Source organism: Seriola aureovittata, chromosome 1 (genome assembly GCF_021018895.1).
Source record: "Seriola aureovittata isolate HTS-2021-v1 ecotype China chromosome 1, ASM2101889v1, whole genome shotgun sequence".
Taxonomy (NCBI): Eukaryota; Metazoa; Chordata; class Actinopteri; order Carangiformes; family Carangidae; genus Seriola; species Seriola aureovittata.
In genome coordinates, this window is record NC_079364.1 from 26833752 (window position 1) to 26857301 (window position 23550).

At 40.9% G+C, this 23550-nt stretch overlaps 1 protein-coding gene across 6 annotated transcripts in view; it reads left to right on the plus strand.

Moving 5' to 3' along the window:
- The window catches only part of LOC130184275 (A-kinase anchor protein 13), a 103668-nt gene that overhangs the window by 74861 nt on the left and 5257 nt on the right, over positions 1 to 23550 (plus strand). For 5 of the 6 annotated variants that reach the window (XM_056400229.1, XM_056400425.1, XM_056400500.1 and 2 more), the window contains 20 exons: positions 2707 to 2866; positions 4792 to 4859; positions 4965 to 5031; positions 5573 to 5723; positions 5968 to 6080; positions 6336 to 6482; positions 7130 to 7386; positions 7713 to 7838; positions 8338 to 8455; positions 10666 to 10914; positions 11041 to 11117; positions 12713 to 12894; positions 13939 to 14021; positions 14132 to 14320; positions 16989 to 17135; positions 19099 to 19172; positions 20009 to 20053; positions 21302 to 21352; positions 21652 to 21924; positions 23070 to 23249. In XM_056400229.1, coding sequence (XP_056256204.1) covers positions 2707 to 2866; positions 4792 to 4859; positions 4965 to 5031; positions 5573 to 5723; positions 5968 to 6080; positions 6336 to 6482; positions 7130 to 7386; positions 7713 to 7838; positions 8338 to 8455; positions 10666 to 10914; positions 11041 to 11117; positions 12713 to 12894; positions 13939 to 14021; positions 14132 to 14320; positions 16989 to 17135; positions 19099 to 19172; positions 20009 to 20053; positions 21302 to 21352; positions 21652 to 21924; positions 23070 to 23249 — 2757 coding nt within the window. The remainder of the gene's footprint in view (positions 1 to 2706; positions 2867 to 4791; positions 4860 to 4964; positions 5032 to 5572; positions 5724 to 5967; positions 6081 to 6335; positions 6483 to 7129; positions 7387 to 7712; positions 7839 to 8337; positions 8456 to 10665; positions 10915 to 11040; positions 11118 to 12712; positions 12895 to 13938; positions 14022 to 14131; positions 14321 to 16988; positions 17136 to 19098; positions 19173 to 20008; positions 20054 to 21301; positions 21353 to 21651; positions 21925 to 23069; positions 23250 to 23550) is intronic. The other variant, XM_056400381.1, reaches the window with a different exon arrangement.

A 23550-nucleotide genomic window follows, 5' to 3' on the forward strand; every position in this document is an offset into this window, starting at 1 on the left:
GTCAGCAGACATACGGCTATAAAGTAAAAGTGGGGTTGTTGCAACAGTAGACTGTGCACAGTGAAGGCAGCACCATCAGATCTATAGCAAGTACTGTCACCCAACACACAAATGTAATATATGTACATAGATTGAATTTCCATGTGTGAAATACATATACAAAAATAAAAACATATTATGTAAAAATTATATATAAAACCTATAAGGAATTGAAACATTTTCATATATTGACATATATGTCCAGCCCATACAAATATGTATTTTTATATATGTATGCTTATATTGAAGACATATGTAAAATACATAAATATCTATCCCAAAGCCTGTCAATATATGTTAATATTATATACACAGGGTTTCAAAAGTCTGAGACCACCTTCCTAGAATGGGAAGATAGACATGTTTAAAATGAATGAGAGATTAATAAGAAAAATGTATATGAGCATATAGAATTTTTATATGTATGATGTTTTAATACATTTGCATATATTAATTAAATGTGCATATAGAGATTGTACTATGGCTATTTCATATACGACTGAACGAATTTGTCATTTTTAAATTTCTAATCCATCTGTCTATGTTATGTTGCTAACAAATAAATAATTCAAGGCGATTATGTTAATTATCTTTGTCTATTATGGAAAAAAAAATGTGGTGAACCCTGTAAGTGGGTGTGCACAGCTTTCTGTAAATGTGCCGCCCTTGAAAAGAGACACTGAGGGGTGAACAGGAAGTAAAGCAGGAAGGCGGAGTGAGTTTTTGTTCTATAATCTCTTTTTTCTAATCTCAGTCGTTGCTTCGCTTTTAAAGTGACAGAGCTCTGAAGCCTGTGGCTGCTTGCTGCCTGTCAAAGATCAAAATTATTGATCAGCATGTTATAGAATCCAAAACAATTAGCAAAGCTTTGATGTTCAGATTGGACTCATTTTGGCTGTGACAGTCCTCGCCAGACTTGTTGGATTGCCTCCATAATTGACAAAATGTATTCAGTGACAATTAAAGCAGTTACTAACCAAATTAAAACATTTCTTTATTGAATTAATGTGAACAAGAAATAAAGAATGAAAAGCGTTCAAATGTCTAAATCATTTCTCACTGCTGATCTGGTTTTGGATGTACTGTAGAGATCCAGGTTTGGCACAGTATCAGAAGTCTGAGACATACTGTAGTTTGTGAGGTGTTGTCATAACGTCTGCACCAGAGTGAAGGATCGTTGCAGAAATAGTACCTCCTGTAGCGATCCAGCCACTTCCTCATTGCAGCTTTTCTGATGCAGCCTCATTGCTGGTAGCAGATTCAGGCACTCAGCCACAGTCAGGGATGTTATACAGGAGATTCACAGGGAGCCATGGATTCTCACTGAGATGGAAGGGCTGGCTGGAGGTAGGCTAACAGAGAGCTCTGCTTTCCCAGTCAAATTGTAGAGAAAGAGACTGTCACAATATCATGTTAGAAGTGACTGGTGCTCCCTTCTGGGCTGATGTCTTTTTCAAGTGAAGTCATTGCCTGTTATGTTATTTTTCACTCGAATGTCTTCTTGTTTAAAGTTTGCTTGTAGCCATAAGAAATGTGCTGAGAATCTTTGCTCTTTGTGTTCTTCCAATAAGTTGAACTGTTTGAACTTTTTTAGATATGAACAGGCCTAATATCTCAAAAATGATTCTTACTGCAGAGAAGAATACTTTTATGGGGCTTCTAGTTCATAGAGGCTTTTCAGTGCGTTTCACCACTGGTGAGGCAGCTGTTGTTGCAGGAAGTGAGAACGAATGCCGAGCGTTGAAATGGCTGTGAAACATGCAGGCTCACTGTGGTCCAGTCAACCTTATGGTATCTTGAATTGTATGAACCGAATGAGCTCTTGTATGTCAGAGTTCTGTGGTCCCCTCAAACCAAGAGGCCCAGGGCTGCCCATTAAAACAAGCTGGAAACTCCATTTTCCCATTTCCTCTGGGTTTGGGTGGAGGCTCTGTGATGTAAATCCAAGAGAATAAGAGCTCTGTTCTTCTCTGCATCACTTTTATGGGATTGTGATTCAACGCAGCGTAAAGAGATGACCAACAGCTGAGGATGACCTCGTCCATTAATGCAGAGGCAGCAGAAAGACCGCCCTGTTATTGAAAGGTCAAAGATTTGATTCCCAGACAGTGTGTCTCCATCAGTAGTCACTCATCCTGCAGGAGCGTCTCCCCCTGCTCATTCATTAGAGGATGGTATGAATAGAAGCTTTTGCAATAGCTGAGAAAACAACATATGTAATATGAAGATTTGCTATAAATGGCTACTGTTTGTGCTGCTTTACCCTCATCTCTGAGATTATAGCAACATCTACAAGTGACATCTACCAACTGATCAAATTATCTTAGTCTTAGAAAGAAAAGTTGCCTGAAACAAAAACGCACTACATTTAAAACAGCCCCTTAATGAGACACTTTGTTGTCAGCGTAAATAATGCATCACTTAATATGCAAAGCCCCCTGCTGTGTAGTACATCAGGATAATAATGTCGCTCTGCTGGATTCAGACTGGAATTTAACATAATCAGCCGGACAAATGCACAGATATTTTGTCGATGTCTGCTACATTAGTCCAAACTAAGCACAAGTCTAATTTCTTCCTAAACATCTAATTGGCTGAGATAATAGTTTAAGTAGTTGTTGAAGTAGTCGGTTTGTGTCCTTAACCACGATAACTCCGTCTGTGCAGGAGAAGGAGCGAGACAAAAGGGAGAAAGACAAGGAGGGGAAAGAGAAGGACAAGAAGACTGTGAATGGTCATGTGTTCACGCCAGTCGGTTCGGCCCAGGCAGCCCAGTGTTCCCAGTGCAATAAGGCTTTCAACAGCAAAGAGGCTTTCCACTGCGCACGTACGTATCTTTGTTCATGTCTTTTTCCTTCTTTTTTTTTTTTTTTTTTTTTGCATTGTTCTTTCACCCCAGGTTTTGTTCTTTTCATTTGTGACTGATGAGTGCTCCTGTTGCTTTAAGTCTAATCAAAGCCCATTAAGTTCTGCGATCCTTTATTAAAACAATTAATTCAACATAAATTCATGTCTGTTACTGAAAATGAACTAAGTTGCACTTACACCCTGTCCTGTCGGAATCATACAGTGAGTGAGTAGAAAAAAGAAACCACAGTGGAAAAAGAAAGGGTCCTCAGTGGACATACATCATCAGACATGAATCATGCTATTCAACTTCCTGCAAAGGCTTAGTCAGTACAATTAACACTTATATTAAAATGTGTGATTAAAAAGTTAAGCCTCATTACTTTGTTTCGCCATTGATCATAATTGGAAAGGCCTGTTAATTCCTTAAAACACTAATAACTTGCATGCATGTTGCACAGTTACCGGGTCAAACCTTGTATGCATCGTCTACTGTACATGGGCAGTTAGCGGTAAGCGGTCCACACTTGTCTGAAAGACGTCTCATGATCTGTATGAAGTAGTGAAACTTCATAAAGAGGTACTTCTAATGTCTCAGTTGGACTTTCAGCACAGACAAACAAAACCGTTTTTTTTTTTTTTTTTTGCATTGCTTTCCACTGATGCAGCAGCAGTAGCTCTAAAGAGGATGTAGTTTATTGCACAAGCCTTTTGGCGTAAACCCAGGAAGAACCTAAAAAGGAGAAACCAGTTCTGCAAGAGATCGCAGCAACACAGTGACCCTCTCAGTGGTTACAATCTGCCTCAGATACTCAGAGACTCAGAGAAAAAGAAAAACAGCTCTGGTTGTGTTCAGTCGTTCTGGTTGGGATTATTGGAGCCACAGACGGTTCTGAGGCTGTTTTTTGGAGGATTGTACTCGCAGATGTCTGGCTGGTGTCCATTCAGCAGACAAATAACAGTGATCCTTTGTCTCAGATTAGCTGGAATTAGTTGGACATCCACAAAACACAGCCAAATACCCAATAAGACCATTTAAGAGGAAAAAAATCACTGCAAGAATTTAAGATGGTTTTACTGTGCTGGTTATAGTTTGATATATCACACAATAAACTTATTTTTTTTACTGTTATACAAGCACATATTTTCAGGTTATAGGTGGAAATGAAAATGGAACTCTGTTACTGCCCTGTTATATTTGCTGGATGATTTTGTCACCCTGACTGTGACTGTAAATGTGTTGATGTAATCCCAGGAGCGGAAATGTCATGCGCCTTTTAGCATGGATGACTAGGTCAGATAGTGTGTTTGGATTTCACTTGTGCAACACGACAGTTTAAAGCTTTTCTTGTCTTTGAAAATTAGTGGAAACTCGGTGAAGATTGTTCCTCTTGCTGCCACTTCCTGGTCGACAACTTCAGTTTTTCACTTGTATGACAGGTCTCTGCTCTTATAAAATGACCGAGGGTGTAAAATATAAACACTGTATGTTAGTTTCTAAAGGAAAACAGAAGAAATGAGTCTTTGATAGACTGAACGGGATCAGATTACAGAGCAGATCTTATTTTAGCACTCTCACATGATGACCCTTGTTCCAAAATGGTGATTTGGGAATGTTTACATAAATGAAATTTTCCCATGTAATTCAGTTTTTATGCCTGTGTGTCATTCCTCCGCCTATCTCTTTTTTTTTTTTTTTTCTTTTCCCTTCATCGTCTATGAGAAGAAGTATTACATCTCGATTGCATCACATGCTTTGCTCCAGTCTGGCTTTCATTAGTGGGCTGGTGGAGTTTCCTGGCCGGCTATGAAAACCAGTCAGAATTTCTAGCCCCCACCTTTCCTCCCCACCTCCATCACCAAGCTCATAGTATTCACTGAGTGTACTGTTGCTTTTCTTTCCAGACTGCAATGCTTCCGTCCACAAGGGCTGCAGGGACAGCTTGCCTCTCTGTGCCAAGGTGAAGATGAAGGTAAAAGTTCCCTCACAGTTACTCCACCACTGATTCCTGTTGTCTTGAAGCCAATATCGATTTGAGCTCGTCATTTATGCTTTTATTCTCTGTTCCTCTGGATAGTTACCCAAGCAGCAGTTTGCAGTACCAGATTCAAGCCCTTTTCCTGGAGTCACTATGAGGAACAAATGTGAGTGTCAAGCCAAACTGGGATTCCTAACGTAATCATTACGCCCCGTGATCATTTGCAGAACAATTATTTGCACTACATGTAGCAAAACGTAGAGTTTGTCTACCTACTGAAAACAAGTTGTTCCTTTTGGGATGGTTTTGTGATCCAGGGATTTGGTGTGTCTGTCTCTTGTGATAATAATTCAAAGTAAAAGAGAAAATATTTAAGTGCAGGATTTCCTACACCAGTATCTCCAATTTGAGCAATTTCCATGTTTTTAGATCAGTTAAAAGGTTATAAGAACCTTCCTCACCTAGATTCATAAACCTTTTCAAAACCCATCGGATCATTTCAAAACTGATTTGTCAAGAAGCTAAACAAAAGGTGTTGTTGTTTATTTGTTGAAAGGTTTTTTTGTTGGGATTGAACTCTGTGATTAAAAGAAACTGTAGCAATAGAAAACAACTGAGGCAGATTGAAGAGGTTCCTCAAGTGACATTGCTGATTGGAGGGTTTAGAGGCTACTGCTAACTGCACTGCATGTATGTCTCTGGTTCAGCTGGTGGGACGAGGGAACGCCCCTGGTCGGCCATCTTGTCCCCTGAAGACCATTCTTCTTTGATGATCCCATCGTCACGGAGACACACCAGCATCATGCCTTTCCATGGCAACAACCTGTCCAAGAGTCTGTCCATAAGCAACATCGCTGGGTGAGCGCTGTGTGTGTGTGTGTGTGTGTGTGTGTGTGTGTGTGTGTGTGTTTACTGTGTATTAAGTGGTATTTAGCCTCAGCTATTCATATTATTTAAGTGAAATTAAATGTTTATGTTGCTTTGTATTGAAATAATTCTTGATTATTTAGTTTTGTACGTTAGTTTGTATCTGTAGTTGTGACATGTTATGAAACAACATTGTTAATGAAACTTTTGTTGTTATTATTATTCCTCCATTCAGTCCGGTGTTTGATGACATTCCCATTAAAGGCCTGCGGTATCTCTCTCAGTCTACGGACTCCCTCAACAGAACAAACCAGGTCACAGAGTCCATGGAATCGCTCACTGATGAAGGTCATTACACACACACACACACACACACACACACACACACATGCACCTTCATCCTCAGAGAGTGAACTTCTCTAGTTCAGTGTGAGAATAATGACTAAATCTGTAATATAAAAAAATAATAGTAGAAATATAGAAAACAGCAAACTAAATATTTTATGCTTCAGACTGGGCTCTGGCATAACAATCCACTAGTATAAATGAAAGGTGATGTTATGAAAATCAATGTGTCAAGTGCAAACTGTGTTATTGCTTCAGGGACGGAGATGATGGACGGGCAGTTGATGGGGGAGTTTGAGGCGGAGGCCAAAGAGCTGGAAGCTGATTCGTGGAGTTTAGGTGTGGAGCAGCAATACCTGCAGCAGCTGGACAAAGAGCTGGTGAAGAGACAAGATGTCATCTACGGTACAGCTAATCACCACACACGATTGATTGAACAAAACCTGCTTTTAATTGAAAATTAAGAAAAATATATTATGGTCATTAGGTAAAGCTGCCCAGTTGTTTTTTTCAAAATTTTTGGGAAACTACAAAGAAAATAATTAAAATAATTTGTGATAACTTAAAGCAGAGAAATGGGTTAATGCCTTTTAGCTCAACGTCAGTAGTATAAAAAACACTGTTATTCTGTGACCTGTCATAGGATCTGAATTGTCCTCTCTCAGGTGACTGAAATATGTTGTGATTTGGGGCTTTGGTAGACTCACGTTCCCTCATCAGACTATTGTGACTTTCGCTTCGCTCTGTTTCAGTTGCATCTAAGTCTCAATGGTCTACTGAAGCTACAGATTCACCTCATTTAAATATACACTGACATACATCCTGTGTGCTTTGAAAGTCCCAGAGGTGCTCTAGCTTTTGATTAGAATCTACTTGCAAATAAATTTAAATGAAATGATTCTGAAAGGCTCATTCATGTCTATATAAAATGTGCAGTCAGATGCAACATCATGTCATGAATTCAGTGAAAGGTTTTGTCGCCCTCTGAGACTGACTGAGCTGTATAAAACTGCTGCTTATGTCATTCTGTGGTATCACTTCCTGTCTTTCAGAGCTGATGCAGACGGAGATGCATCACATCCGGACATTACGCATCATGTCAGAAGTGTACAGTAAAGGCCTGCAGAAGGAGGTGCAGCTTGAGCTCCAGACAGTGGAGAAGCTGTTCCCCGTCCTAGATGAGCTCTTGGATCTGCACACGCAGCACCTCCTGCGCCTCCTGGAGAGGAAGAGGGAGTGCCAGCTGGAGGGGGGATGCTTGGACGGAGGATTCATCATTAACAGGATAGGAGACATCCTGGTCAGCCAGGTTAGAGAAGGGATGAACGTGTGTGTGTGTGTGTGTGTGTGTGTGGGTGTAAGAAAAAGTGTCAGAACAGCTGTAAAAGATAGCATTCCTTAGCTCTGGGGAAAATAACATCAACAAATGCTAATGTCTTAATGTGCTGCATACATGTACATGTATTACTGTTTTAGGACCTGATACCACCAAAAGACACTTCACACACACAAACTAATCAACTGAGTTCAAATTAGAAAATAGAAATCTGAGCCCTGCTACATGAAGTGTTAGCCTTCTAGCTTCTGCACTTGTGTTTATTTTGTGTATTAACATCACTCAAACTCTTGCTCCAGTTCTCAGGATTCAACGGTGAAAGTATGAGGAGGATTTACGGAAGATTCTGCAGCCGCCACAATGAAGCTGTCAACTTCTACAAGGACCTGCTGACCAAAGACAAACGCTTTAAAGCCTTCATCAAAGTAAGGCCTTCATCTCAGCCTGTATCTATGTATCTGTCATACATCTACCCTACAGCAGTGTGGCTGTTTGAAGAAGTCTCTTCTCATGCTTGTTTGTTCTGTTGAACGTATATTTTTCTTGTTTTTGTTCCTTTTTTTTTTTTCTGTTGTATAAAGTACTGACATTGTGTCAACCAGGGAGCTGGTTCTTGCTTTGTCTTGCTCTTGTTTTTATTTTTTTGCATGTAACCTTCATCGGTGCATGTATTGGAAACATTTGTATAAAAGTCAAATTACCCTTCAACAGTATTTATTTTGATTATAGAGGCTTTAGTGCTTCTGAGCCTGTGCATGTGTCATATCCATAATCACAGTAAACACCTTCTCAAGTATTATTACAGCATAGTTCTACAACAAATGAGTTCTATGGGTTCCTATTGGTTATGTGAAACCTTGTCTTGATTGCGCCACCTGTTGTATGGGCACGTTTTACTAAAGCGCCTTTTGATGACTCTTTCAGAAAAAGATGAGCAGCAGCATTGTGCGGAGGCTTGGCATCCCAGAATGCATCTTGCTGGTGACCCAGAGGATAACAAAGTACCCGGTGTTGATTCAGAGAATGCTACAACACACTAAAGGTTAGCTTCATCATCCATGCTTTTACTGTGTTTGGACATTGATTTGATTGGGGGAAACTAGAAAGAGAAAGTTAGTTTTAATTGGAAAGGTCCTGGATAACCACAGATTATGACAGCAGGCTAACAAAGCAGCTAACTCTATTGATAGTTTTAGGTATAGTCAGTGCAGTAGTTGTTGGTGTTTAACCTGTAGTTTTATTACAAAACATCTTTAACCCAACTTACTGAGAAATAATTAAGCAGAAAAGTAGATGAGTGAAATGCTGCTGTATTACACTGTTTCTACCTGTCAATGAAGAGTTAAAGAGCAAATTTAAAGTCATAGATTTGAAGGCAGTAAAGAAAATTATCATATTCTGTCAAAAGTGTTTTTTAAATTGAAACTCTCAGCTGGTGGGCTACATTAATTATACTCTCATCTAAAGGATTTTTGCATAAACAAGTGACAGACAACATGACAGAATAAGGCTAATCAGTGCATTCGGGTCTAGAGAATGTTGCTGGCTCATAGATCATTAGAGAAACAAGTTGATTTGCAGTTCATTTTCAGTTGTTATACTGCGACACACACCAAAGTGCTGTTTGTTTCAGGAAACCTAAATTCCCTTTCATATATTTTGAGAAAAATGAGACATATGTCACATGGGTGTTTTTAGGATAATGGAACAAGCGCACTTTGAGGAACTGAAATATTTCACACCATATTTATATCTGATTTAAAGCAGCTCTCGTCAGCTGGCCTCCCACTGTGTACATTCTCTCTAATCCTTCCCCAAAGCCTGTTTATAGTTCCATGTGGGATGGGGGAGCTCCGACTTAATCCCCAAGGTGCTATAAGAAGACTCTCCTGCCAACTCTGATATATACTGAGTGGAAATAACACAGTACACTACCAGTTAAAGATGGTATTTTGGTGCTTAGGAGCACTGGAGTAGAACAGCCACATGGGGAAAATATTGCAGTTTGGGGGGAAATGATATGTTTTGGGTCTAAAACTCAGGTGCGTAATATACAGGAGAAAAGTGTGAGATGCACATTGACTCTGGAGTCAAAAACTTTTACGTGTTGTTTGTCTTCAATGAGGCGCATGCTGTAGTTAGCATGAGCAGCGATAGCCAAAGTTGCTCAACACGCTGAGAGAAGAGCACCTGCATGTACAAGACATAACAAAGGAATGGGTCCACATTTTGGAAAATACACTTATTGGCTTTCTTGTAAAGACTTAGATATGACATAAAATGTTAATGAGCTTCAGATAAAGCCAATAAAGGTATTTTCCAAAATGTGATTTATTTGTCTAAAGATCCTGGAATCCATTTTCTGTTCATCTACTCCGACAATGGAAAAAAACACCAGAAGCTGCAGTTAGTAAAACAGGAAATAAGGTGCATTCTTAAGCACATTATAGTCCTAAAATGTCATTAAGGTGTATTGAATGGGCCTTTTTAGGTTAAAGGGGAACTCGCTTTTGAACAGTTGTGGAAAGAAGATGTATTCAGAATATCTATTGTAATTAACCTAAACAGCAGAAACTGTTGGGTCAGACAGTGCAGCCAGCGATGCATACAAATGACTTTGATTCGCATGTTGGATAAATGAGCAGAAAAAGAGATACAATAATCTTTTCAAAGGAAACTGTCTGTTTCACATGAAGGAGGAATGTGTACATATATGCAAAATTTGGTGATTATAATGGTGGGAGAAACAAAATGAAAGAGGCAAATCTCAGTCAACATGAAAGTAGTTTAATTGACTTTATAGAGTTTTTGTTTGTATAAACAGGCTTTCATTACAGTCTCCGAGCAAGTGGAGATGCAGCCACACTTAAATGCCAAAACAGGTACCAAAATTTCACGACACCTTCTGCGGTGCATAAACTCCTCCTCAGCTGTACCACTCTTAATCATCTGGTTCTAGTGTGTTAGTCTGGAGCCAGTAAACTACCAAATGGACTAACATTAATGGCTTTTACCTTCATTTCTACCTCTGCTGGTTTTGCACCTGCGTAAAGATAATCTTTACAATCTTAACTTTTCACATAAAACAAGTGAAGAACATTCATAGTCGGCTTTGGTTTCTACTCCGCTGATAATTAGGTCTGAGGTTAAATGTTTTACTGTCTGGTTACAATCTAACCTGAGACTGTGGTTACCGCCGGACTGCTCCACCGCTGCCTTTCTAACCTCTCTCTCTTCACATGTGCAACGCAGAGAGCGAGGAAGACTATGACGACCTGACGGAGTCTGTCCGGCTGGTGAAGGAGGTGATCGCAGCGGTCGACAGCAAGGTGAACGAGCACGAGAAGAGACGCCGTCTGAAGGAATTCCACAGCCGCATGGACAGCAAGTCCATCATGATGATGAAGAGCGGCCAAATTTTCGCCAGGGAGGATCTGCTGAGGAGGAGGCTGATCCACGAAGGAGCGCTGCAGCTGAAGAACAGCCAGGGAAGACTAAAGGGTTAGGATGCTAACTAATGTTTTTCCACGATTCTCTTCATAAGTATGTAAAATGTGGAAATATGTTTATATATTTTAACTTTCCTCTCATCCAACCACAACTGCTTTTCTCCTGTTGACCCTCCAGACATCCACGCTCTGCTCCTGTCAGACGTCTTTGTCTTCCTCCAAGAGAAAGACCAGAGATATGTCTTCGCCATGCTGGTAGGATCCTGCTGTCATATCTCTCTCTCTCTCTCTCTCTCTCTCTCTCTCTCTCTTCCCCCCCCTCTCTCTTTCCATCTCCTTATGTCTCTTTTCCCTCTCTCTCTCCTTTCTCCTCCCTCCATCATTTCCCCCCATGTTCCCTCCCTCCCTCCGTCCCTTCAGTAATAAAGTTCTTATGAGCGCTGCCAGAGATGTTGCTGTCATATTTTCCTATCCTACTGTTGTTGCTGTTAGCATTAGCTGCCCTGCTTAGCATTCTCATTGTGTAACACTGCCTGCCTCTGGCTAGCTCGCTAGCTGCACCTAATAAAGCTGATCTGGCCCTGGGCATCTAACCCAACTGTGATAAATCATATAGGTTTGAGTCATATTTTCCATGTTTACAGGACTCACAGTTTGATAGCATGGCACACAAACTCTCTCTCACACACACACACACACACACACACACACACACACACACACACACCCATCAGAGGGAATAAAAACAGAAGCAGGCCTGTGGCATCGTAATCACATCCATCATTAAAATAAAGCTTGGCATTTTTGAGTTAAGGCTGTTTTGTAAAGAGGAATAACATGTGCTTCTAAATGGATGACAGCCATGTGACCCAGGCTGAGTTTTGGGGAGAGTCAGCTTCCGGTCTGAGGCTCATCAACAGTACAATGAGCCAGTAGCAACAAGGACAGAGAGGCCACAGCACCTGGACGGCTGTGGCTAAGATGATGCGGAGTCTGAGTTAGTCAAATGAGATGAGCATCATCGACAGTTATAGTCTTTTTTTAATACAGATTCCATCTTGTATCTTTGCTGACCTACAGTGGAAAGACAACAAAACAAAAAAGGGAATTCTGAAAGAAGAAATGCTCTTGATCTTTGAATTTAAGAATGCATCTGTGCACAGAATAAGGACTGTGGATTTTACTCCTGTTTTTTTCAGCACAGTCACAGTAGGAAGGGGAGAGCCAGCTGGAGGGGGGAAGGAAAAATAAATAAAAACCTTTTCTTTCTTTCTTTCTTTAAACCTAAGACAAGAGATTGCATCAAAAAACTCTGGGATGTGGTTACATTGTGTGAGCGTTGCTGGACAGAGCAGAAATGAAACGGCGGTTTGCGGTGTTACCATACTAAAACGTGCTTCACTGTGTTTGCAGCGTTAAGGATGTAAGCACTGCTGGTGCGCCACAAGTCAGCTGACACTAATGTGGATGATAAACAGAATCTCATTTTGTCTTTTTGTTCTTTCCCTCTTTGTTCCAAATCTTTTTCATTCTTCTATAATCATCCATTTCTCTGACTGACCTTCCTTCTATCTGTCCCTTTGTCTTCGCTGCACTTGTTTCTGTCCTGCTTTCCTTTTCTCCTCCCATAATTATCCTTCTCTTCCTCTCCCCCTCCTTCTCTCTTGTGCTCCAACCCACCCTTCATCCTGCCTCTACCATCCTCTTCCCCCTTCCTCACCATTTTCTCCCCTCCTCCCCTTCTCTTCCCTCGACCCTCCCACTGTCATCTTCCTTTTTCTTTTCATTTTTTCCTCCTTCGCCGCCTCCATCAATCCCTCCGTTCCTTCCCCACCCTCCTCTCCTTGTAGGACCAGCGCTCCACGGTCATCTCCCTCCAGAAGTTGATCGTCAGGGAGGTCGCTAACGAAGAGCGCGGCCTCTTCCTCATCACGGCAGGCATCGAGAAGCCGGAGATGATGGAGGTCCTGGCCAGCTCGAAGGACGAACGCAACACCTGGATGCATCTGATCCAAGAAGCCATGCAGTCCATGTAAGTGGGGTTTCTTAATGTGTTTGTTGAGGTGTTTTTACTCAGAAACATTTGGGACTTAAATATGCAAATACTGAAATGCCTTAAGGCTTTTTTTTGCCAGAAAAATATTTTTTACTCAAAGTTTTACTTGAGGATGAATGTCCCACCTAACCCAACCCATTTCCTCTAACTCATAAACCTCAATTACAAAACAAACTCCACCTTCATAGTGCTTTACATTCAGTGCTGGCCTCTTAGAGTTCACCCACAGTTCGTTTGTGTTGTAACCCAGGAGTTAGACCTAGCCCAGGTCTCTGGAAAGTAATATACGGTAAGCTGTGACAGAGCACTGTGCTGTCAGGAGGATTAGCACTACTCTACCTGGGGATGGGATGTACTCAGGGACAGTCTAATGCTGGATTGGCTTCAAGGGCAGCTCACTATAAGCAGAGGATTATTCGACTACAGCCAGCGGGAGGGAGAGAGATTTAATACTCTGTTTCTCTCTCTCTCTGTCTGACTTCCATCAAAATACAAAACTGAGATCAAGCTATTGGCAGAAATGGAAGAGAATCAACAAAAAGTTTTCCACTGATGCTCTGATAGTCTTCTACCAAAACACTGTGTGTATATGTGTGTGTATATATATATATATATATATATATATATGTATATATATATTTTTTTTTTTTTAAATGATAGTCCGGTGATATCAGTGTTGTATCCACCGTTTGTTTGTAGACGAGGCTCAAGCTAATGATTATGTTCATTACTCCTGTTTTTAAAGAATTCTCCAGTCTGTTAAATGTAAATAGTGAATGGTGCATTTCTGCCTGACAAATAACTGAAATGGTTAATTAATGATTGAATGTGCAATGAATGTTTTTGTTTGTAATTTTTAATATTGTAAATAAAATGTCGGCTGTTTGATTTGAGCATTAGTTATTGATGTTGTCATAGACGTAGACATAAATATTGTGAATATTGCCAATTTTGTTCCAGTATTATTTAAGGCTCTAGATGTAATATATCATGTTTGCTTTCCTTCTCTTGGTTGGACAGGGAGAAGGATGAGGATGAAGGTATTCCCAGTGAGACCGAAGATGACAAGAGACAACTGGAGACTAAAGCCAAGGAGATGAGAGGTGAGAGACTGAAAACTGGGGCAAATCTGCTCCTAGTATCACAAAATGTTTTCCTCACCGTCCTCATCTCTCTCTCCCTGTCTATCTGTCTGTCCGTGTCTGCTGGTCAGACTTGTTGAGGCAGAAAGACACAGAGATCATGTCTCTGCTGGAGGAGAAGGTGCGGCTCTTCAGGGGGATGTGGGAGGGCCTGAATCCAGGCGAGGAGGCCTCCCAGCAGGTCGAACCCTTCTTCAGGTCAGCCTGCAGCTTGGAGCCACCCAGGGGGGCGTCCATCATGAAGGATGCCCTGCTGGAAGGTAAGACAGAGAAAGGGAGTATTTATAATATATGTCCTAGGGATGCATCGTTCATCGAGCATTCGCAGCAGTGAGGCAGAATGAAGTGAGCTGAACAGAGAGAAAGAGCAGAGGTGCCTTCTCTCAGTTTCCATCCACATATTTTCTAGTGAATTATTAGAGCTGGTGGTCGTACGTCACATGAACACATGAGGTTTTCATCAACTATAACAAATACACGATGCTGTAAAAAAAACACATGTGGTACCACCCATGTTGCGTATTAAGTGACACGTTGTTGGCACATGGGAGTATTACCTGATGTAATTTTGCTTTCATACCCACATGGAAGTGTGAAATCTACCAGCAGAATGTTAACAGTAACAGTGTGCTAGACAACACTAAGGCTCGTTGCTTTCACTATTACCTATGACCAGGGGTTTGTAAATCAATACAAAACACTATGGGCTGAGCTTCAGACACAATCGTCTCTCCCTCGCCACATGTTTTGAAAACCTTTGCCCTACACAAAAAGAATAGCTTTTCTCCCTACTGCCTAACCTTATCTGCCATCACTTGGGTGGTGGTCCCTGAGAAAGGAGCTTGAAGGGCTACAGGGGAGGTAACAGTAACTTTGCAGCAGACTTAAAACCAGTCTTGTTACCACCGGTAGCATTTCTGTTAAGAGTGGGCATATCAGTTTTCATAACATGCTTGTCAAGGATCAGTTACATAACCCATCACGAGTGCACTAAAATAAAACAGCAGATTTAGCATTTCTTTTGCCTAATAGACCTTTTTCACACGAGACATGTTTGACTTGTCATGGTAGGAAACGCACTGAATTGCTACTAATAACATTAACAACGGCTCTGTTCCATATGAAGTGTCCCACTAAGCTAAGCCAGTGAGCCAATATGCACAAAAGCAAGACCCCATCATTGAAACAGCTGTGCTGAACAGAGCTGTAGGTTATATTATTACTTTCTTTTGTGTTTTCCATGTTATTACAAGTCAGATTGTCTGCTATGAAAATGTTTTATTTGTTACAGCTATCTCCAGCCACAGATCACAATGCAATTCAAATTTCTTCTACTGTTTGTTTTTGAGTCTGCATGTGGAAATTTGGACAATTATCTAAAGGGCTAGATGGCTACTAGCTAAACTAGACCACTATGTTAAGAAAACCTGGATATTAACTATCAGAAAACATCTGATAATTCACCTTTTCTGACATACTTGGAAAGTAATTGGCTCAGTAGTTGGATCTCAACAGAGGTTGAGTTTTGGGATGATTTAAAGAGAATGTATAGAAAACATTAAAGGAGTCAAAGTGTTTTTTGGGTTTTTTTTTTTTCCTCCAGCTCTGTTTGGCACTCTGGCAGCCCTGTTTGTCAAATGTGTATGAGAAGAAAGCAGCATGAGCTGAGAGGTGAACTGAGAGAGATACTGTTGATTGTGACAGAGAGAGAATGTGAAGACAGAGCAGCACAGTGCATTCTCTGCACGTGAAACTGACTTCAAATTTAAATAAGCAGGTCTGAAAAAATACCATATAACAAGTGTGTCAGAAAGTATTCTTAAAGCATTTCATCTTGTTGAATCATAAAACCTAATTTCACTTGTTTTCAGGCAGTTTGACAAAAATAAGATTTTTATTCAGAAGATTGACTTTTTTTTAAAAAATTCTCATCATTGTAGAAAAATTATTATTGACTGAAAGAGACACAGAAAAAATAGTGTTGTGATTGATTGTCATTTGCAGTACCGTACAGTGTAATCATACAGCATTAAATAATACATACTCACTAAATTTAAAAAAACCAATTAATATGCTTCTTGGTGAAAGAGCAGAGAGACTGGATCAGTCAGAGCTGTGAGTTATGCAGACTGAGGAAGTGTGCACAGATGCAGCTACCTCTTATAACTGATTTCTAATTACTGCTGCAGGAAAAGGGTGTTCCATGAAAAGATGTAGTTGCTTAAAAAATACCAGATCTGTTTAAAGTGTGGGGGTTTTGTAACTGTTTGACATTTAAAGATGAATCGTCTGCAGCTCTAATGCAGGGAAGATGTATGTAATGGTTTGGAAAGGTTTAGCTGCACTATTACAGAATGTATTTGTCGTCTCCTCCTTCTAAAGCCTGGGGCTGTGATCGTACTTATTTGATATGTGAATTGGCAGCAATAAAGTCATTTATTCTGCCTCTTCTGATTATTGTGTTTTACTGAGAATCCACAATCATCAGCGACGGCTTTGTTTCTCCTTATTTTCACCGGGAAGGTCACAGAACTGCATGCTCTATCTACATGTGGATACAGTGCTGTATATATGTGTCCAGAGTTTATATAATCTCAGATGGAACAGATATTTAAACTTTTTGTAAAAGAGCTCTGTGGTTCAAACAGATTGTCAATAGTTGCTAAGCAACTGGAGCCTGTACCAGGTTGAGTGCCTGGTAGGATTCATGAGTGCAGAGCCGAATTGTAACACAGTTAGCCGGGATAATTCATTTACTGACCTGCACATTGATGTTTTCCTCTCTGTGTGTCTGTCTGTGTGTCTGTCTGTGTCTGTCTGTGTGTGTCTGTGCCTGTCTGTGTGTGTGTGTGTGTGTGTGTGTGTGTGTGTGTGTGTGTGTGTGTGTGTGTGTGTGTGTGTGTGTGTGTGTGTGTGTGTGTGTGACAGTGGAGACGTTACAGGCGCTGGTGAACGGCAGCCTGGGCGGGGCCATGGCCAGCGTCCAGGAGGGAGGAGGCGTGGGGCCGGTGTGTTTGCCCCGTCGGGCTGAGACGTTCGGAGGCTTCGACAGTCACCAGATGCACAGCAACAAGAGTAGGTGTAGGTTGATGTTGCTTTTTTTTCACAGAGAGCACAGTCGGGTCGAGTGGTCAGCCAGGCTACATGTTTGAAGCCTGTCACAGTCAAACACAGTGAACCCACCTGCTGGTCCAGATAACTGCATCCCCTCAATGACTGGACTGCAGATGTGTGCTGTGCTGAAACTGCTGAAAGCCCAGCACAGCAGGAAAAGTAAAATATTTCACTTTCATCCTAAAACCTGATTTTTAGCGGTCACATAACAGCAGGAACCACACCCGGCACTTCCCACAATTCCCCTGCTCAGTGCAGTTAGATAAAACATTTTAGACAGGGGCTTGGACAGTAGAGCTGAAGTTTCCTAGGGGAGACACGGCCTGGGGCGATACCTCTGAACTGGTTGCTTGCTCATAGTGGGACTCTACTGACAGCGTGGCAGATACTGAGCCATGAGAGATCCACACTTCCACACCAGTACAACTGGTGTGAAACAACAAAAGTGCACGTGTATTTTTATCACTGTGATGCTTTTAAAGCTACATTTTACCCATTATTTTGTTCAAGAAGCAGACAGAGTAACTGATGTAGACACTGGAGACAATTGAGGTATTATGAAAATGAGATGATATATATGGATTTTGAGTTGTATAAGAATCAACTAAACTAGATTGTTGTTTCAGATCAAAGGACGGCTTAGTGAAGTGAAGAGATTTGATGAGTGGGGTGGGAAGGAAAAGCAAAAGCAAAGGAAAACAAAATGCAAATAATAGTATTATGATAATTAAATGAATACAAAAACAGGTTAAGCATCACTTGCAGATGAGGTATCATATGTAACATCAGCACAAACAGTACAAAAATGTAGGGCAGCACTTTTTCATGTGTGTTAGTAACTCAAAAAGTCTTCACAGATGACAGGTTAGATCCACTTATTTTACTAGCACAGCGATGAACAAGCAGGTCACGACCTTCAAAAATCAGTGGGTTAGTGGTCACACCACGTGTTGTTGCAGACATCAAAACTGTGACTTTACAGGTTATATAAATATATCTCAATAGCTTGATCACCTTAGCTGTAAGTCTGATGTGTTGTATGAACATAAACAGGATAATTTTAAACTACCAAATGTTTTTAATATGAGAAGATGTCACCTTTATATTATCTGTACCACGTCTGTTTTTGATTCACAATCACCTGCTTCCCCAAGATGTGCACTGTTACACATAAAACTTTTAAAAAGCGTATAGGTTTTGTTTTTTTTATTTTACTTAACGCTGCTCGTTGTTCCCTTGTGTTGACCCATGTTTGTTGATCTGTTGCCTCTGATATGTAACTATTTTGCCTGTGAATTTTGAAGTTGTGTGTATGGACTGGGTAAACTGCACAGGACGGAAATCTTAATCTGAAGAAATGTCTCTGAAATTTCAGCTGTGATTTTGAGTTTTACCTGAAAACATGATTGTTATTTCTTCTTGTGGGTGGTTGTAGAGCTGGGAGTGACCACCTTGAGGCCGCAGTTCATTTGCCTCTTTATCAGTCACTACGCCACTTGTTAATATTCACAGTTCTTATCTTCACTTACCCAAAAATAAGTTTCACATCAAATGAACTACTAGCATTAATATCCACCTTAACTCTACCAGCCTGGCATGTTCTTTTAGCCTCTCATATAGAAACTGTTTTATCACTTTGGATATTGAACAGTGTTCATTATGCATCTGGGCTCGTAATTGTACTGGACACCTGTCGACAGATTCTCAGCTGTGTATGATAAAGTGGAGGAAAGAAAACCAATTGTTATTACGTCATCTTTAAAATGTGATTGCCTTCATCACATGCTCATGTGGCATATTGATTTGATCCTAAAGACCTGGTTTTCAGTTTGTACATTTACTGCGGCCCTGCTCTCTCTGTTTGTGAACGTGGATCCTCTGCTGCCTGGCTCATCATCTCTCCTGTGGTCTCCCTTTATGTCAGGTGGAGACAGAGACGAGGGCGAGGATACGGTGGGAGATCTGCGCAGGACGGAGTCTGACAGTGTTTTAAAGAAGGTCAGTATCCCAGCAGCCAATTATTCTTGAATCTGAAAGCGCTACGCCCCCTCGCCTCAATGAGAACTTGAGGCCATGTATGGGGGTGTATTTGTCCTCCAAAATTAACAATACCATTAAGATGAATTTAGCCACTTCTCTCCCTCCAGTGAATTAGCCTCTTGACTTGTCCTGCCAGGTCCCGTTGCTAATGGCGACTATCAGTTGTGTAAGAATTCAATAGTGGATGGAAATGAATGGGCCGCCTTAGGTGTTGCTATTGGAGTCCTGCACTGGAGGCTCGCCTTTGCAGTCGTTTATCCTGCATGTATCTAGCACATAATTGTTTCTTGAATGTTTTAGTAGAGCGAGCTGCTGTAGTCTGCAGTCCTGTCTCTGAACATAGACACCAGGCTGTTAAGTATAAACTGTTACTATCCTGGGCATGGAGCAAAAGTTCAAAGAGAGTTCAGCGTTTAAGAAGGGAGTATGAGCAGAAGTGAGAATCATCATTAAAAATACAACACAGAGCTAATTCAAGCATTTTCTGTTCCATTCACATTAGTCTATGTTTTTTTTTTTGTACATGGAAAAAACATTTTTCGAGATGTTTAGCTCCTTGTAATGCAACAGCTGCAGGATTGCTGTATTACTGCACCAGTTGTGCACAATCACAGCCTGATACAATTAGAATTTTGCAGCACACCCACATGCACAGCTATAATCGCATTCATATTCATACTGTACTCTGTTCACTCTCTCGTGCACTGACTGTACACACACATGATGCAACCCACCAGCAGATGTGTGTATATGAGCTCTGGCTGTACTCAGTGTGTGTTTGTGTTTATGTGCAGGGAGGAAACGCCAACCTGCTGCTGCTGCTGAAGAGGAACAGTGAGGTAACACTGACTTCCTGTCCCTAATTAAATTAGAGCTGCTGTTTACATGGAAACAGTCAAAACTCTGTGTCAACATCATTGTTATCAGCATCAATAAATGTATTAGCTCAGACAGTAGTAGTTCATGTACTGTAGATGTTTGTGTTAGTAGTATTAGATGTTAGTATTATTCGAAGCACACAAGAAGAAACAAAAATTCAATCAAACTGATAGCAAACGCACGTGGGAAGCAAACTGTAAAGGAAGGAGTCATTTAATAAAAGAGTGTCCATAAGAGTGAGCTTTAAGAAGAGTTTTAATGAAAAATAAGATGGAAATGAATTATGCATGAGAACAGAGCAAGCTTCCTAAGCAGTGCAAGTAAGATAGCAGTAGAACTCAGCAAGATGAAAAAGTAAGGCAGACAAACCACATTAATGCATCAAAATTCTTCTGAAAGGTCATCCATAACACCTACAGTTAATATATAAAATATATGGTTTAAGTCTTATTCTAACACGGTAAAGTTGAAAAATTGTTAATGTGAAATGCGTCCACTCCCAGTTGTCAACATTTAATTTCACACAGTACACAACAGTGTTACCAGTGGTACCAGTGTTTGATAACAGTTTCAGTAAATCAAATTTCACAAAAATCGATGAAAAGATGCTGAACACACAGTAATTCTGGTACTTTTGGCTTCAATGTGAAGCAATAATAAAATACAAGATGTAAGTATAAAATATTAACCTACAGAAGATACTGGAATTGCACAATCTGATTATTTATTTCCCTTTGTTGTACAGACCTCAGTGTTGTGTTTCTGTATGATAACACAACACCACCTGCAGATCTGCTGTTTTATAAATGCTATTTTGTGCAGTTCACGGTGAACGTTAATTGGAACATTTTGTGTCTTAGTAAACACTGGTGACAGCTGAAAGCTCCATGGCCTTGTCTCTTTCTCAGTGTTTAATGGAGAAAAGGTCACATCACGGTAAACTGTGAAGTTGTAGTGTTTCACGCTGGCTTAGTCCTGCAGTGGTAGATTCATATCACATGAAATCCACTGCGAGCGCTGATTAAAATGATGCACAACTATTACTCATTTCATATTTTAACAAGCAATGACTCAAGTGCAGCAATAAGCCGAGGCAACATCCGACAGACAATTTTCTCCTGCAGGATTTTTCATCTCATCTAAACAACAAGAACAGAGATGATGTTTTGAGGTTAAATGATACTCAGTGGTTTCTCTTTTCCCAACAGCAGGTCCTTCACAGTGTCTCCAATCTGCATCTCCTGCTCAGCACTCTGCAGGTAACATTCTTTGCGTACGATATGCCCATGCGCTCCAGATCAGACTTAACATGATGCAACACTATGAAGCTTTTTGCTGTCAGTGTGAATTTGAAAACCTCGCTTCTTGTGTGAAAGGAAGAAGGAAAAAAAAACATTAGACTTTAGACGCTCTGTGGTGCAGTATGAGCATAGCAATATAGACAGAGAAAATAATAATAATAATGTCTTGAAAAATGTAGCCAAATACCACACAATAGCAGGAGGGATGTGTCTGACCTAATCTCCATGGGATGTGAATCCGGTCTTGTCTAATCTAGGCGGTGGTGGTCCAGCAGGACAGTTTCATAGAGGACCAGCGGCAGGCCCTGAGCGAGCGCTCCTCCTCCTGCACGTCTTTATCTCGGCCATCTTCGCGGCCCAACTCCCTGATTGAGCAGGAGAAGCAGCGCAGCCTGGAGAAGCAGCGGCAGGAGCTGGCATCCCTGCAGAGACAACAGGCAGCTCACGCTGAGGAGAAGAGGAGGAGGGAGAGGCAGTGGGAGCTCAGGGAACAGCAGCTGACTGAAAGGGAGATGCTCGTGCACGTGCAGGTAACTATGCATCATTTTCTACTTGCTCTGTGCATTGTTCTATGTTTCTATGCAGTTGTAAGTCTTAGTAGTCAGGTTTTTGCAATAATTCACCTTGCACTGTATATTATGATAAATAACATTGTAGACTTGTGCCAGGTGCTCAGGGTTTCCTGTAGTGCTCTGTAGTGATAGCAGGGGGCCTTCAAAAATATCCCTCTAACTAAAAAACCCTAAACACAATCCTCAACTGTAAGTGTAGTTGCACTAAGATCAAAGCTGCACGATCAAATTTAAACTGAGGAGCAAAGACGTTGCATCTTTCTCAGTTTAGTGCAATATCTAACGATAAGCTTAGAGCTAGCATGACTATCTCAGGTTCTTGGCTTCAGAAGATGCCGATAACTTGTGATTGGCTGAAAAACAAGGTAGTATGGTCTTCCTGTGAATAACCGCAGTGTCATTTTGAAGCCGCCCTCATTGCACAAGCATTCTGCTGTATTTACATTTGTCTTGGCTCAGTTTACGCGTCAGATTCTCAGTTTGCTGCAAAGAGCTAAACTCACTTGCTAAATTCTGACCTGTAAACACAAAATGATGAAGTGCGAAGAAAAAGCAGGGAGAAGAAAAGCACTCTCTATCATTTCTGTAACTTTCAAAATGTTAACAATAATCAAAGATGTACTGAGTGTCAGTTACAGTAGAGTAAACTAACACAGGCCTCCCAGCCTCACAGCGTCACTGTAGCTTATCATAGATGATTCAATTTACAAGTGAATGAAATACGTTTGTGGTTGTTGCAGAACCGAAAATGTAGAACAATCATAGTATATTGTGCTTTGTATAAATGTGGGGTTGACTGTAGTGTAAAGCCCATATTACACAGAGGAGTAAAGTCTTTTTAGATTTTGTCAAAATTTACAGTAATACAGAACATATAGTAACATAATGAAAGTTCTTTTACTCTAATTTGATTAGAATTAATTACTGCATGAGAATGATCATTTTATTTTGAAATGCAACAGTGATTCGGAGACCTACAGACTTGTCCCATCAATGTAATGTACAATGATGAAGGAACTTCCTTTTCAGTATCTGAGACCATGCCATGTCTTTGTCCTGAATCATTTCAATAAATCCATCAATGCACCTCTCAACCACTGCAGGAGGAGGATGTGCTGAAGCAGCACAAGGAGCTGGAGGTGGAGAAGCAGGAGCTGCAGAGTAAGAAGGAAGAGTACCAGAAAGACCTGGAGAGGCTGAGAGACGCCCAGAGGAAGTTGGAGAGGGACAGGGAGGCCGTGCAGCGGCAGCTCGAAAAGATGGAGGAGCTCCGTCTGGCTGAGGTGAGCCGGGACATTTTTAAAATCATAACAATAATAATAACATCATCTGTTGCTCCCTGCGCTGCAGGGGAACACTCACCGAGCTGGGAGGGGCTCAGTGTTTCACTCAATGACACTTCAGCAGGGTTGATGTTTATGGATACTTATATAGGAGGCTTGAACCCAGGTCCTCTTGAAAGTGAATTCAAAAGTGCTCTTGACATTCAATTACTGAGCAAACCAACTATCCAAACAGCAGGGTTATGTTTCCAGGTTTTTATGCCTTGAAAAAAGAATATCCCGCACACCGCTGCTGCTCAGC